Source organism: Nansenia antarctica (genome assembly GCF_963989245.1).
Source record: "Nansenia antarctica genome assembly, chromosome: 2".
NCBI lineage: Eukaryota > Metazoa > Chordata > Actinopteri > Argentiniformes > Microstomatidae > Nansenia > Nansenia antarctica.
In genome coordinates, this window is record NC_137675.1 from 12,269,796 (window position 1) to 12,286,558 (window position 16,763).

At 45.5% G+C, this 16,763-nt stretch overlaps 1 protein-coding gene across 1 annotated transcript; it reads left to right on the forward strand.

The window, feature by feature from the left end:
- Positions 1 to 96: 96 nt before the first annotated feature.
- Positions 97 to 16,529, forward strand: LOC308149531 (phosphatidylinositol 5-phosphate 4-kinase type-2 beta-like). Its single transcript, XM_080522389.1, has 10 exons — positions 97 to 670; positions 5,666 to 5,763; positions 6,199 to 6,295; positions 6,463 to 6,615; positions 10,390 to 10,536; positions 11,630 to 11,668; positions 12,385 to 12,498; positions 13,075 to 13,333; positions 13,839 to 13,942; positions 14,469 to 16,529. Exons 1-10 carry the CDS (start codon positions 527 to 529, stop codon positions 14,547 to 14,549), a joined length of 1,236 nt encoding a protein of 411 aa, XP_080378515.1. The 5' UTR covers positions 97 to 526; the 3' UTR covers positions 14,550 to 16,529.
- Positions 16,530 to 16,763: the final 234 nt, after the last annotated feature.

The following is a 16,763-nucleotide window of genomic DNA, read 5'->3' on the forward strand; positions in this document are numbered from 1 at the left end:
GCTTGTCTAGACGCCATCTTGAGGAGACCCCAAAGCTGGTGACAACAATCTAAGGCGCATCACGATGGGATTACTCACCTCAAAATAAAAACCACCTCACATCGTTTTGGGCTTTCAGGCGGGACACCAAGAGAGTAGAGGAAGGCGTTTACCGAGTCGTGGTCATAAACTCTCCCACCGAAGACTACGGCTGAGCTCAAGGCAACCTTTGCCTGCAGCCCTCTCCTGATGGCCGGGTAGCTCTCTCTGCCAGCTGGGCTCCGGACTGCACCCGTGGCCTGCACGGGGAGGAAGGGAGGGGGGTGACGGCGCACAAAATGCAATCCCGTTAATTTTAATAACAGAAAAACAAAACTCACTTCTTGATTCAAACTTGATTATTCGACACTGCGAGTCGGACAGCGAACACGACAATGCACTCATAGACAGACAACACGCTCTTTCAGCGAATTACGCGGTGTGAAGCCAGCTAAGGGGGTTTATCGCTGCCGTCTCGCCTGTCGCCTGAGTGTCCCCGGCCAGAGACATGTCATCCAACTGTACCAGCGTCGCGCCGGCGAGCGCCAGCAAGACCAAGACGAAAAAGAAACATTTTATAGGACAGAAAGTGAAACTGTTCCGTGCGAGCGAGCCTATCCTCAGCGTCCTAATGTGGGGTGTCAACCATACGGTAAAGCGTTTATTTTTGGACATGTTTTGCCCAAGGCTCGCAAGGTTGTGTGTCTGTGTGTCTGCCCCCCCCGCTGTGTTTGGACTTGACACGTTAGTTAGCCCGTGTTAGTTAGCCCGTGTTAGTTAGCCAGACTTCATCTATCAAAGACAACTTTCCAGCTCGTCTATCGGTCTCTGCTCTCTAGTTGCATGTGTGCTTAAGTCTGAAAAGCTGTTAACTCGTAGCTAAGCTAGCAACAGCCATGCCCTTCTGACACACCATCATCCCCTTGTCACGAGTAGACATTTAGCAACTTGCTGGACAGATATTTGGTGTGTGTGTGTGTGTGTGTGTGTGTGTGTGTGTGTGTGTGTGTGTGTGTGTATAAAGATGGACTGTGCAGGCAGCTGCGACGCTGCTTGGTTGAAGCTAAAAAAAACAAAAAAAATAAACTTCATTGATTAATCAATCGCGCTATGCAGCAGATCCTCAATTGCACACCATCAGCATGAGTTGGTAGTGAAGAGAGTCAACGACAGCTTCTGGTTTACAAGGTTAGAAAAGCTAGATGGCTGGATGGGAAGGAGGTCGTGAGAGAGCTGGTGCTCCCTTACCCCGAAAGCATTCATGTACAGTCGTGCAGGATGAGGAGGGGTGTGACTGAGAGAGGGATGAGGAGGGGTGTGACTGAGAGAGGGATGAGGAGAGGTGTGACGGAGAGAGGGATGAGGAGGGGTGTGACGGAGAGAGGGATGAGGAGGGGTGTGACGGAGAGAGGGATGAGGAGAGGTGTGACGGAGAGAGGGATGAGGAGGGGTGTGACTGAGAGAGGGATGAGGAGGGGTGTGACTGAGAGAGGGATGAGGAGGGGTGTGACGGAGAGAGGGATGAGGAGAGGTGTGACGGAGAGAGGGATGAGGAGGGGTGTGACGGAGAGAGGGATGAGGAGGGGTGTGACTGAGAGAGGGATGAGGAGGGGTGTGACTGAGAGAGGGATGAGGAGGGGTGTGACGGAGAGAGGGATGAGGAGAGGTGTGACTGAGAGAGGGATGAGGAGGGGTGTGACGGAGAGAGGGAGCAGCAAGTTGCACTAAGCTACAACTGCAGCCTGCCTGTGTTGCCTGCCTATTGTTCAAAAGACATCAATGGGCCGTCATCATTCAGACGAAATAAAGCGGCCAAACTGGTCATTTACATTATATTACACACACACACACACACACAAATGAACACATTAAGCTACTGCTGTATTTCAGTAGCTTCGTTGAGACAAATTCGAACAGAGAGCATCCTACATCCACAAATGAAAGCTCTTGAGATGTCATTATAGTGGCAGCACTCCGGATAGAATCACCAACACAGGCTTAACGGAGGGCACTGATGCAGAAAATCTGTATATACTGTATTCAGTCACTTTGCTCTCATGCTCTTTGAAGGCAGAGAGAGAGAGACAGAGCTTTCAAGCTTCTATTTCTGTGCCATCCACTGGTAGATGTCAGTACAGACACAGTCCACAGACACACCCCCAGAGGCCTCCCTCCCTGCCTGTATGCACCCCCTTTTGATTGACAGCTCCAGATCACACTGTCGTGTGTGTGTGTGTGTGTGTGTGTGTGTGTGTTTCTGGGAGAGAGATAGATATGCAGCCTAAGACTTGCAGTTCAGTTATGGATGCACTCTATTTAAATGAATGTATGAGATTACCGTATGTGAATTTCTCATTTCCAATGCACCATTATTTAGTCAACCTCTCTCCCTGTCTCTATTCCTCTGCCTCCGCTGCTCACAGAAAACCTCTCGCCAATACGGCATAATAAACATAAACCCAATTAACAGTCAGAAATATGAAATCTATTGTTGTTGTTGTTGTAGGCCAGAGAAAGTGAGAAACGCATAGGCAAATATGGCATGAAATCTGGAGGGGAGGGGGGGGGGGGTGCGGTACAGTGTTGTAACCCACCAATGAACACAGAGTTTGATGACACATTGATTCTCTGGGGATCGTCGTGCGGAGGTTGAGTGTTGCCTGACTACTCTGCTGACAGACAACGCTGATGGCAACACAACAGGATGATACTTCTGAGTGATGCATTGTGACTGGCAGAGTCTCACCTGTGGGCATCTCAGACAGTCTGCTTCATCATCACTCCATTCCCTCTCTCTCTCTCCCTCCCTCCATTCTCCCTCTTCTCTCCCTCCCTCTCTCTCCTCTTCTCTCCCTCCCTCTCTCCCCTCTTCTCTCCTTAACCTGTAGGCATCTTACACAGTAGGTCTACATCATCACCCTCTCCCTCCTTTCTCCCTCTCCCCTCTTCTCTCCCTCCCCTCCCCTCTTCTCTCCCTAACCTGTGGGCATCTTACACAGCACATCTACTTCATCACGCTGTCCCTCCTTTCTCCTCTCCCTCCCTCCCTCTCCCTCCCCCTAACCTGTGCGCATCTTACACAGTAGAACTCACTCATCACTCTCTCCCTCCCTCTTCCCTCCTCTCTCCTGTCTTCTCTCCCTATCCTGTGGGCATCTAGGCAGAGCTTCATCACTGTGTCACAATCTGACAACTGATCTGAATTAGTGTGTATCCGTGGGCCTGAATACAGTCTGAGAGATGGGACTGATGCATGTCTATTCCTGGGCCTGAAAACAATCTGGGAGATGGGGCCGATACATAGCTATAACTGTCTAGCCCTGTCCAAAAATATCACCCACTTGCACCCGCGCCTTAAACACTAGTATAGATCTATGAAGGATTGAAATAGGCGCAAGCAATAGTAGTTGGTAGTAGCCGCTGCACTAAGAGACAAGGTGGGTCTTTGGGTCTTTTTCCACCAAACTAATATGAATTCATATGAAGTTCATGCAGATATAGACAGCCCTGTCTGGGGAGTTAGGGGCTAGAGGTTGCTTCTGAGCGGGGCCTAGTTTTCAGCCTGACTAGGGCGAGGTCTTGCATATTTAATTCCCCCCAATGTATTTGTGTCCTCTGCTATTTTCCATTCCCTTTAACCTTATCTATCTTCAAGGTTGCTTTCTCCGTTTTCCTCTTATTTTAAAAGCGTTTGAGGATTGTCTCCTGGGTGTTCTGATCTCTTTCGCTTTGAAGCGATCACTCTTACTCACTCTCTCTCTCTCTCTCTCTCCTCTCTCCCTCACTTTCCCTCTTCCTCCTCTCTCTCCTCTGTTCTCTCTCTCTCCTCCTCTATCTGTCTCCCCCTGCCCTCCCCTCTCCCTCACTTTCCCTCTCCTCTCCCTGGTCTTCCCTGGTCCTGCTTTTCCCCTTCCCCTCCTCTCTCCCCCCCTCCCCCTCCTCTCTCCCCCCCCCCCCTCCCCTCTCCCCAATCCATTACCATGTAAATCCGTGTGAGAAAGTGCATAAGTGGACACTTCATGATAAGGGTGTAGAGATGAGACGCAGCATTGCTCTGTTCCTACAGTGGGATGTGTGTGTGTGCGTGTACCTGTGTGTTTGTCTGTACCTGTGTGTGTGTGTCTGTACCTGTGTGTGTGCGTGCTGTTTTTACGTGTGTGTGTGTGTGTGTGTGTGCGTGTGTGCATCTGTCTCTGTAGATAAGATCAGCTGTGTGTGACGAGTGACTTAAGAGAATTGCAGTTGACTTTGGTTTAAAAATAATGATCGGCGCCGGTAAACTCACACACACACATTTTGCTGCAGTGCAGTCTCTCTCTCTCTCTCTCTCTCTCTCTCTCTCTCTCTCTCTCTCTCTCTCTCTCTCTCTCTCTCTCTCTCTCTCTCTCGCTCTCTCTCTCTCTCTCTCGAGGATTAGAGAGGTGTTGTAACCTGTTGGCTAATTACTCCAGCAACAACATTGTATTAACCTGTTGTTAAATGGTAGCCTATAGTTCAGTTGCTATGTAGCATAAGTGGTTTAAAAATCAGAAACACAAGAGTAAAATTCTTTGGCTTTGGTTCCTCAACATTAACATTGCAGCATCAAGATACAGATCACAATGATAAAGTACAGTAGTAATATAGTAAGTAGTAATAAAGTGATACTAGTCGTACCACAGTGGATTCATCAGTGCAAAAACGCTGTGCAAAATACAATACAATACAATTCAATGCTGCCAGTAGTCATATAATAAATGTATTCTTGTAGTGTGTGTGAGGTTGGTTTGGTGATAATAGTCTTTTGTTTTTTTACCAGTGTATTTCTCCAGGAGCCTGATTGATTGGGGAAAATAACTAACGGTTTGTCAGCCTCTGGGTTTTAGCCCCGAGGCATCGGTACTGTTTCCCCGATGGCAGTAGCTTGAACAGTTTCTGATTGGGGTGGCTGGGGTCCCTGATAATCCTGAGGGCCTGTCTGACACACCGGTCCTTGTCGGTGTCCTGGATGGAGGGAAGCTCACATCCGCTGATCCTCTCAGCTGTCCACACTGCCAAAAACAGCGTTTTGTGATTTTGGGCAGTGCCGTTCCCATACCAGGCAGTGAAGCAACCAGTCAGGATGCTCTGGGTCGTGCCTCTGAAGAAGGCCCCTAGGATCTTAGTCCCTAAGCCACACTTTTCCAGCCGGTTTATGTTATTCCACAGCAGAATCAGGACTGTGACTCTACTTGTTGTGTGTATATACGGGTAGCCTAACACAAACTGCTCAACTCCATGTTGATTTACCACGCGATTACCTTGCTATGTAACATCTTACTACAATGTTATTACTAGGTAATTACAGTGTTATTGTTGTATATATTGTATGTATTATTACATGATCAAATGGGAAGTGTCTGAGGACCACCACAACTTAAGTCTTGCATTTGTACAGTACATGGAGGTGTTATGTGTGCTTGCTTTTTAAAAATAGTCAAATGAACTAAACCAAACTTAACTGGTGTCCGTGCTCTATTCTGATCTTCATCTGCTCTCTCTCTCCCTTCCCCCCTCTCTTATCCCTTCCCCTCTCTCTCCTTTCCCCTCTCTCTCCTCCCTTCCTCTCTCTCTCCACCCTTCCTCTCTCCCTCCACCCTTCCTCTCTCCCTCTCCCTCTCTGTTTCAGATCAACGAGTTAAGTAACGTGCCTGTCCCTGTAATGCTGATGCCAGATGATTTTAAAGCCTACAGTAAGATCAAAGTGGACAACCACCTATTTAACAAGTAGGTGTACCGTACCCCCTGGCATGGTATGGAGGAGGCCTGTAGTTGGTGAAGGGTTAGCCTGACCACCGAAGCACAACCAGGGGAGGCTGGTGGAGGTAGAAATCGGAGGACAGGCTCATTGTCATGCAATGGGACGGAGTAAGGAATCCCCCCCCTCGTTCCATTCAACGCATGAAAGTTTGATAACCGTTCCTCATTTCATTACAATGAGGCCTGTCCTGTCCTCCGGTTTCTCCCTCCGCCAGCCCCCCCCTGGTCTACACTGTTCACACAACCACTGTACCGTGTGGTGAAGAAACTGTATTAGTCGCCACACTGCAGTGGTTGTCACGGCCAGTCACCGCACATATAACTGAGCCGCTTTGCAATGCAAATCACCACGGCGACGAGAAGCACCTCTGCTCGGCTCATATCTCTCCCTCCCTCTCTCAGAGAAAACCTGCCTAGCCGCTTCAAGTTCAAAGAGTACTGTCCCATGGTGTTCCGGAACCTGAGGGAGAGGTTCTGCATCGATGACCAGGACTACCAGGTGACATGTTTGTATTTTTTTTAGAATGGAATAACTTTATTGCTCCCGTAATCCGTGGCCCCCATAATCCATGCAGGGTATGTGCATTTTCTGATCCGTGTGTGTGTGTCTCTCTGTGTGTCTGTCTGTCTGTCTGTGTGTGTGTGTGTGTGTGTGTTCTGGATCAGAACTCTCTGACGAGGAGCGCCCCCCTGAACAGCGACTCCCAGGGTCGCTTTGGCAACCGCATCCTCTCCAGCTACGACCGCCGCTTCGTCATCAAGACGGTGTCCAGCGAGGACATCGCTGAGATGCACAACATCCTGAAGAAGTACCACCAGGTACACACACACACACACACACACACACACACACTAGGGATGGACGGTTTCCAATTATTGAAACCGAAAAACCGTCAAAGACTAAAACCGCGGTTTTCCGGTTAACCGAAAAAAAAATGTAAAAAAAAAAAAAATAAATGTAAAAAAAAAATTTATATATAAAAAAAAGAGCACCAATTTAAAATAATTGAGCCCTACTGCTACAATACACTCATGTCGAACACCATTAAAACACCGTAAGCACAGTCGCAACACATTTAGGCTACTTAGTTTCACAAATATAAGTGGAAAGGCAGACTTTTGTAAGCTACACCATACATGAAAACACATGAACACTTAACACACCAGCTCCGCTGATCCAGGGTGCACGCCTGCACGGAAGATCATCTCTTGGAACAGCGTCTTCATTGAATGAACTGCTTTCTCAATAACTTGGTTCTTAGACAAAGTTTCAGCTGCTGCTCAATGTATTTAAATATTTGAATACTGCTCAATACTCACTAAAATATTAGACTTAGAATTATGCAGTGAACATACTTAAAGCTTTTCATAAAAACCACATAACGCGAGACTGACTCGTCCTGAACTGTCGTAAGTCAATCAACAAAGAATGCCCCATCAAAATAAAAGTGCCCATGGTAGAGCTGTCAAAATAGAGCTTTCAAAATAAATGTACTAATACAGATAGAGATAAATACAGAACTACCTTTGCGTCACTAAGTGACCGCGTATCTTCTGAGACATGCGTTCTGTCATCACTTTCAGTAGCGCCTTCACACACAGTGGCGCTGTGCACAAACACTCTTGATCCGTATAGCTCTTGTTTTATTATATTGTGGTTTAGTAAATACTGCACTTGGAGTTACATTCAATGCATGATTTGTGCTATAGAACATAAATAAAGTTTGATTGATTGATTGATATCAAATCAAATCACATTTTATTTCTATAGCGCATTTCTCACAAAAGTGACCCAATGCGCTTTACAGAGAGCAGCGAAAATGATCTTATTAAATGTAAGCGAGTAATTGTAAAAACACTTTCCTATCTACCAATAACTGAAGGCAACTATCTTTCCCATAGAGTGATTCGTTACCCTTAAATATAATCCCAATTAGATATTAATCCTCAATTATTCTTCACAACTGACCAAACCTCTCACTCATTGCACGGCAGATTCAGACTGTATCATTGTTATTTTCACACACGACAAACATGTGACATGTTCCAGTTTTATTCTTATTCTATTTTATTCTTAAAAAAAAAAAAAAACGGTTTCTGACGGTTTTGATAAAAAAAAGTTTCTATTTTTATAAACCCCGGTTTTCGGTTTAACCGAAAAACCGTCCATCCCTAACACACACACATAAACACACACACATCCTGAAGAAGTACCACCAGGTACAAACACACACACACACACTAGGGATGGACGGTTTTTCGGTTAAACCGAAAACCGGGGTTTATAAAAATAGAAACGTTTTTTTATCAAAACCGTCTGAAACCGGATTTTTTTTTTTTTTTTTTTTTTAGAAGAATAAAATAGAATAAGAATAAAACTGGAACATGTCACATGTTTGTCGTGTGTGAAAATAACAATGATACAGTCTGAATCTGCCACGCAATGAGTGAGAGGTTTGGTCAGTTGTGAAGAATAACTGAGGATTAATATCTAATTGGGATTATATTTAAGGGTAACGAATCACTCTATGGGAAAGATAGTTGCCTTCAGTTATTGGTAGATAGGAAAGGTTTTTTACAATTACTCGCTTACATTTAATAAGATCATTTTCGCTGCTCTCTGTAAAGCGCATTGGGTCACTTTTGTGAGAAATGCGCTATAGAAATAAAATGTGATTTGATTTGATATCAATCAATCAATCAAACTTTATTTATGTTCTATAGCACAAATCATGCATTGAATGTAACTCCAAGTGCAGTATTTACTAAACCACAATATAATAAAACAAGAGCTATACGGATCAAGAGTGTTTGTGCACAGCGCCACTGTGTGTGAAGGCGCTACTGAAAGTGATGACAGAACGCATGTCTCAGAAGATACGCCGTCACTTAGTGACGCAAAGGTAGTTCTGTATTTATCTCTATCTGTATTAGTACATTTATTTTGAAAGCTCTATTTTGACAGCTCTACCATGGGCACTTTTATTTTGATGGGGCATTCTTTGTTGATTGACTTACGACAGTTCAGGACGAGTCAGTCTCGCGGCATGTAGTTTTTATGAAAAGTATGTTCACTGCATAATTCTAAGTCTAATATTTCAGTGATTATTGAGCAGTATTCAAATATTTAAATACATTGAGCAGCAGCTGAAACTTTGTCTAAGAACCAAGATATTGAGAAAGCAGTTCATTCAATGAAGACGCTGTTCCAAGAGATGATCTTCCGTGCAGGCGTGCACCCTGGATCAGCGGAGCTGGTGTGTTAAGTGTTCATGTGTTTTCATGTATGGTGTAGCTTACAAAAGTCTGCCTTTCCACTTATATTTGTGAAACTAAGTAGCCTAAATGTGTTGCGACTGTGCTTACGGTGTTTTAATGGTGTTCGACATGAGTGTATTGTAGCAGTAGGGCTCAATTATTTGAAATTGGCGGTCTTTTTTTTTTTTTTTTTTTTTTTTTTTTTACTGTATTTTTCGGTTAACCGGAAAACCGCGGTTTTACTCTCTGACGGTTTTTCGGTTTCAATAATTGGAAACCGTCCATCCCTAACACACACACTCACACACACACACACACACACATCCTGAAGAAGTACCACCAGGTACAAACACACACACACACACACACACACACACACACACACACACACAACATCCTGAAGAAGTACCACCAGGTACAAACACCCCCACACACAGTGGCGGACTCAGGCTGTTTGAAGGGCAGGGGCGAAAAGAAAAAAAAGGCACTTACTGCACAACATGGGACCCCATCAGTGCACATGGTCAAGTTTAGACCATTGTAAGGGCAGCCAATAGGGCACAACCTATAATTTTGCCACTCAAAAGGGCACTTTAGCCACTCAAAAGGGCACTTAAGAGACTTTTTTCAACCATGGGGGCACCAGGAGGGGCGGTCGCCCCCCCCTGAGTCCGCCAGTGCCCACACACACAACATCCTGAAGAAGTACCACCAGGTACAAACACACACACACATTCTGAAGAAGTACCATCAGGTACACGCACACACATGCACTCACAAGCACACTCTCACATTCTCTCACACACACACACACACACACACACACACACCCTGAAAAGGTACCACCTGGTACACCCACACATCCTCAACAAGTAACATCAACAAACAGTAGAATACAATTTATTTTCACAATTCGATGTTAACATTCAACCACCTACGCACACCCACCCACACACACACTTTACCGAGAATGTTTTGGCTTCATGCATTGATTAATGTTCATTCTCCTCTCCTCTCCTCTCGCCCCCTCTCTCTCTCCCATCTCCCCCTCAATCTCCCCCTCCTCCCTCTGCTTCCCCCTCTCCCTCCCCTTTTCCTCTCTTTCCTCCCTCTAATGTTTATCCTCTCCTCTTGCCCCCTCTCTCCATCCTCCCTCTCTGTCTCCCACTCTCCCTCCCCTTCCCCCCCTCTAATGTTTATCCTCTCCTCTCGCCCCCTCTCTCCCCCCTCCTCTCCCCCTCCTCCCTCTCTGTCTCCCACTCTCCCTCCCCTTCCCCCCCTCTAATGTTTATCCCCCCCACTCTCCCTAAACCCTCCCCCCTCCTCCTCCTCCAGTTCATCGTGGAGTGTCATGGCAGCACTCTGCTGCCTCAGTTCCTGGGGATGTATCGTCTGACCGTGGACGGCGTGGAGACCTACATGGTCGTGACCCGGAACGTGTTCAGCCACCGGCTCACTGTGCACCGCAAGTACGACCTCAAGGTAGGCTGTCTCCTTCATCAGGACACACACACACACACACACACACACGCACACACACACATGTTTAGATTAGATTTAGATTTTATTTTCATTGCAGTCTGGCCCAGTGTCAGAAAGCTGGGTCTCCATCAGAGGTCATGGGTCTTCCAGCAGGATAATGACCCAAAGCATACTTCAAAAAGCAAACAGAGATGGTTTAAGACAAAGAGCTGGAGAGAGTTCTGAAGTGGCCAGCATTGAGTCCATTAAATCCCATAGAACACCTGTGGCGCGATCTCAAAACAGCAGTTGAGAGAAGGCACCCTTCAAATGTGAGCGACCTGGAGCAGTTGGCAAAAGAAGAGTGGTCTGTGACAGAAGTGCAATATTTTTGGGCCATGACTCTAGCTAAAGAGAGCATTCCGAAACATTTTTGAACTTCTCTTTCTGTCTCTCTCTGGCTCTATTTCTCTCTTTCTCTCTCTGGCTCTATTTCTCTCTTTCTCTCTCTCTCTCTCTCTCTCTCCCCCTCTCTTTTATCTGTTTCTCTCTTTTTTCTCTCTCAATAGAACTGTGCTTTTGTGCTCAAGCTTTGCCTTAATGCCGTAGCAACAACAACTCAGAACATCGCTCTCGAGCAGCTTATTGGCTCCAAAAACACACTTTCAACCACACACACACTCGCGCGCACACACACACGCTCGCACTCAAGTACGCACGATCACACGCGCACACTCACCAAACAACCCTGTGCTTGCCTGATGGTTACTGTGGGAAAAAAACAACTCTGGTTCTAAGGATCTACAGGATCATTGTATATACACACACACACACACACACACACACACTGTCTAGAACAGGACAAGGGAAAGAGAAGATGCAAGAAATGTCTGATTATCTAACTCTGAGGCTTGTGTTCTGTAATGTCTCTCAATTTCTCTCAGTGATCTCTCTATCCCTCTCCTCCTCTCAGTGATCTCTCTATCCCTCTCCTCCTCTCAGTGATCTCTCCATTCCTCTCCTCCTCTCAGTGATCTCTCCATTCCTCTCCTCCTCTCAGTGATCTCTCCATTCCTCTCCTTCTCTAAGTGATCTGTGTATCTCTCTCCTCCAGGGGTCTACAGTCTCCAGAGAAGCGAGTTACAAAGAGAAGGTGTGTTTCTTTATCTGTAATGACAAGACTGTCGGTGTGTGAAGGGTTTGACGACAGAGCAAGATGGAAAAAACCCAGCGTCCTATTGTTCTTCCTGAAAGAAAAACATTCCATTCAATTTCAGCTCCCGGCTAAATATAACACCAACACATTTTTTTTTTAACTGACTTTTCAAAAATGATTTTGTAGAAGTAGTGGTGTTATTCCTTTGTTAAGTCTATATAACAAACTAAACACGGAGAAGGAAGGAAATAAGTCTAAATGTGATTAAAATTTCATTCACGGACATTACATTTCAGTGAGGATTTTATTTTTATTTTATTTTTAATGAAAAATTGTAGTACATTAGGTTTGGTGTAATTAGGTGGGTTTGCACCGTATAGCTCCTCGCCTTAAGTTTAACAAAAGGGGCCCTGCCTTATCAAACCCCCTGTTAGTTGGTCAATACAGAGCAAATGTGTTTTGCATATGCTGCACCGTTCGACTTAGTGTCCTGCCTGAACTTATGGAAAACGTACATAAACCATGATGATGATAATGATACTGATGATGATGATGATAATAAAGATGGTGATAATGATAATTATAATAATGATGATGATGATAATGATGACGATAATCGTGATAATGATAATAATGATGATGATAATGATAATAATAATAAATAATGATGATGATTATGATGATGATGATGATGATGTCTGTCGTTCCCCCAGGCCAAGGAGCTCCCCACCTTCAAAGATAACGACTTCCTGAACGAGGGCCAGAAGCTGCCAATAGGAGACGACAACAAGAAGTACTTCCTGGAGAAGCTAAAGCGTGACGTGGAGGTAGGAAACCTGACATGACATCACTGCAGGATTTGTGTGTGTGATTGTGAGTGTGAGTGTGAGTGTGAGTGTGAGTGTGAGTGTGAGTGTGAGTGTGAGTGTGTGTATGAGACCTGACATGACAACACTGTGGGGTCAGATGCTATGTTCACTGTCATTAGCGTTGTCACTGGTGAAAGGATTCCCTGCCCCATTGTGTGGACCTGAACAGAAATTAACAGTAATCTCCAAACATACTGTGGGTCCCTTTAGCGAGTTAGCTAGCTCTTCTCTCATACACCTGTGTTACTTCAAAGACCTTACTTCACTTTTGTAATAATAATAATAATAATAATAATAATAATAACTTTATTTGTATAGCGCTTTTCCTGCAAACGTTGCAGCTCAAAGTTAATCTCTGTCTCTTTCTCTCTCTCTCTTGTCGTGTGTGTGTGTGTGTCTGTGTCTGTGTCTGTGTCTGTGTCTGTGTCTGTGTCTGTGTCTGTGTCTGTGTCTGTGTCTGTGTCTGTGTCTGTGTGTGTGTGCGCGTGCGCGTGTGCGTGCGTGTGTGCGTGCGTACGTGCGTGTGTGTACCAGTTCCTGGCCACTCTGAAGATCATGGACTACAGCCTGCTGGTGGGGATCCATGACGTGGACCGGGCGGAGGAGGAGATGGATGTGGAGGCGGGAGGAGAAGAGGAGGAGTACGAGAACGACGGCATGGGAGGAGGGGCGCTCACCGGTTCCTTCGGGACCCCTCCGGACAGCCCCGGGAACCCCCTCAACTTCGGAGGCTTCTTCGGCCCGGGGGAGTTCGACCCCTCCGTGGATGTATACGCAATCAAGAGCCACGACAGTGAGAGGCGTTCCGTTTCTCACTCTCTCTTACTCATCATAGTTGAAGTGTAACCCTAACCCTAACCCTAATGTCAACCTTGTATTCTTTTATTAGAAAGAAAAGTTTGTGCTTCTCTCTCTCCTTGTTTGTGTCTGTCTCTCTCTCTCTCTCTCTCTCTCTCTCTCTCTCTCTACTTTCCTGCTTCATATTCAGTCAAACTTTTTTGACTTGGTCTTTCAAGTCAAGACACTTTATTGAGACCAACAATGTAAAGGCAACCGAAGGAAAAAAAGAAAAGAAAAAAAACATTCTATTTTGGAACAGCGTAACTTCATTTGGGCCAGGACAACTCTGGCCATAGTGAACAATGCTGCCTGTATGTTTACAACCGACAGAAAATGTTATTATTTCAGAACAAAGGATCCCTCTTTTGGTGACTTTTTGTATGTTCTAGTGATAAATGAGAAGTGAAAATTGTTGACATTGTATGTTCACGTCCCCTCTATCTTGTTTCTTGTTGTAGTCGCTGTGAAGAAGGAAGTGTACTTCATGGCCATCATCGACATCCTCACGCACTACGACGCTAAGAAAAAAGCTGCACATGCTGCCAAAACTGTGAAACATGGGGTGAGTATACCCACCCAGCAGCCCTAAGCCATAGCACCATAGCACAACACCTTGGGACAGCAGACATGGGCGGGGGGGGGGTCTAAATGCATATTGAAATATTTTGAAGAAACAAAAATTGAAAACCTTGAGGTGTGCTTGATTTTCATTGTCAGGCCCAATGGAAGCACTGGAATAGTCACAGAAGTACAAATGCTGCATGCAAGGCAAGCTACATCCTGGGGTTGATGTCAGAGAGATGATCGGTCCCGCAGTGGAATGTGTTAATGTAGCATTAACCCAACTCATTCTGTATGGAGTAGAGGCATAGTTTACCAGTGGGGGCTGGTGGAGGGCGAAATCGAAGGCCGGACCTCATCATTCCTCATTCCACTCTGTGTAATTACAATGAACCCGTCCTCTGATTTCTACCTCCACCAGCCTCCCCTGATAGGCCTTCAGTGCCCAGTAGCTGTGGATGTGATTTGTAAGCGTTTTATGTGTCTGTTCTAATCGGTTGTTGTTTTCGCGGGTTTCCCCTCTTCAGGCTGGGGCTGAGATCTCCACCGTCAACCCGGAGCAGTACTCCAAAAGATTCTTCGAGTTCATTTCCAACATCCTATCATAAAGTCTTCATCTCTCCTACCTATCCTATCACAACCTTTCACAGACCCATCAATCCCCGCCCATCCACCAATCCACCCCCCCTCTCTCTCTAGACCCGCCCACTCTGGCTTAGCCCCCCCCCCCCCACCGCTGGTTATCTCCCACCCAAGGACACACGGACAGGAAGGAATGCACAGAGGCAAGGCTGTTACATTGTCCCACAGAGAGGGGGCGCTGGACTCTTAACTGAAAAAAAGCAATGTGCCCCACCCTCGAACCCAAGCTCAACCCCCCCCAAACTGCTCCCCTCTTTCCCTTGCCTCTGCACTCTGGTCGCCTAGGGCGACAGGGAAAGCTTATGAAACACAAACAAACGAGTTCTGGATGATATTTTAGACCCCCCCCTCCCCCCACTCTTCTTATCGACTGTCACCCTGTACCCCCACCCCCCTTCTCACGCCAGCACGGGAACTGTCTCACCAATGCCTTGAACGAGTGTGTCAGCTTCAGCAGCAAGAGTCTGTTTAGTACCGTCTGTTTTGGTTTCCGTTCATGTCGTTGTTGTTGATGTTGTTGTTGTTATTATTTTATCAGGCACACACACACAAGTACACATGCAAGACACACACACACACACACACACACACTCTCTCTGGACTCTTGCACAGCCGCTGAACCAACGGTCGGATCGCATGATTCTGTCGACTGTGGATGTGGCCACCAGGCTTCTACAAACTCCGCCTCCTCGACCACCGAGGAGAACCGCACTGCAAGCCGGCCGAGAACTAATGCTGCGTTTAGGTGCTCCTCGGAAACTAGGACATTTCCGACAACTTTTGTTGCCTTGAGCTATCTGAGTTTCCCACTCTGAGCAATCTCAGAATTTAAGTGATGCTCCAGGGTTTATGTATTTTCAGTGACTAGTTCTAAAATCAGCACCATAAGCCAAAACGGGTCCCTGTGATTACCTGATTGGACAGAGAAGGGCACACCTCCCCACTACCATGAGAGGGGCACACCTCCCCACTACCATGAGCAAAAGCTTATTTTGATTTAAGTTTGTTGGCCTTAATCTGAGGACTGTGGGCTAATGAGATAAGATCATATAACAACCAAATAATCAACACTTGAGCCACAATTTGATATAGAATTTAGACATTTGTCTAAGTAAGTGAGTCATCTGTACATCAGTCATCATAAGAAAAACAAATGTATGCTGGGACCAGGGGCCATCATCAGTCACCATGCTAGAAGAAGGAAGAATTACTTTTTTGTTATTTACAGTACAGAAACTGTACAGGGGGGTAGTGGGGATGAGGTCTTTAGGAGGGACAGTGAAGATGTAGCCTGAAGAGATGGGTCCAACTCGGCCAGCCAAGGTGGAAGAGTGGAGTGATCGGGCAGGGGTTTGGGGGCTGACCATTGCTTGCAAGTAGGGAGGTGTTGTTCCCTTTAACTACCGATTGGGAGCTCTATGCTAAATCCGTCACAAAATCTTTGATGGGAAGCTCTGAATTTCCGAGAAGCACCTGAATGCACCATAATTTGAAGAACACAGGAGATAAATTGATTAATATATAAAGGGTTTATTAAGTAAATGAATGCAATGTCAAAAAAATGCATGGCTAATTATCTACATGACAACTCCGCCTCCACCCGTTAGTTGGAAACATCCAGACCGCTGAACTTAGCATCTGAGCATTATGACTAAAAAACATACGTGTTTGAATGTTACGTTGCCATATTTGTTTTTGAAAAAAAAAAAGATTTCTTTTAATTTTTTAACCGTGAACTTGTTGGTTAAGGTTGGTTGGTTAAAAAAGAGAAAATTCAACATAAAAAGGGGAATTCTAAAGCAAATACATGTTTTATTACCATAAGAATCATTTTTATATCTTGTTTACATTAATGTAGCATTTTTTGTGTTTGTATACAGTATTGTTTTGTTACCAACAGACATTAGAACAGAGACGTTACTTGAAAATGATTCATTGCATATTAAAGGGAGTTTTATCTTGTTTTTGTTGTGGAGTTGCATTATTTGAACGTTGTCCTTTTCTCACTGTCTCAGCCTTCATTATTTCTCCTTCTCTTCGATCACCCTTAGACGAACCTCTTTCTCCTTGTCTTTGCTCACCCTTTACTGACATAGTCCTCTCCTCTGTCTTCCACTCGTGCCATCCTCAAACATTGGAGGAGAATATGTAACAGACGGAACCAACAGTGATTTCAGGAA

Excerpts from the sequence above, each read along its gene's own strand:
- LOC308149531 (XM_080522389.1), top strand. The coding sequence starts at position 527 with ATGTCATCCAACTGTACCAGCGTCGCGCCGGCGAGCGCCAGCAAGACC. Across the intron at positions 10,537-11,629 it reads ACCGCAAGTACGACCTCAAG|GGGTCTACAGTCTCCAGAGA; the intron begins GTAGGCTGTCTC and ends TCTCTCCTCCAG. Across the intron at positions 13,943-14,468 it reads CCAAAACTGTGAAACATGGG|GCTGGGGCTGAGATCTCCAC; the intron begins GTGAGTATACCC and ends TCCCCTCTTCAG.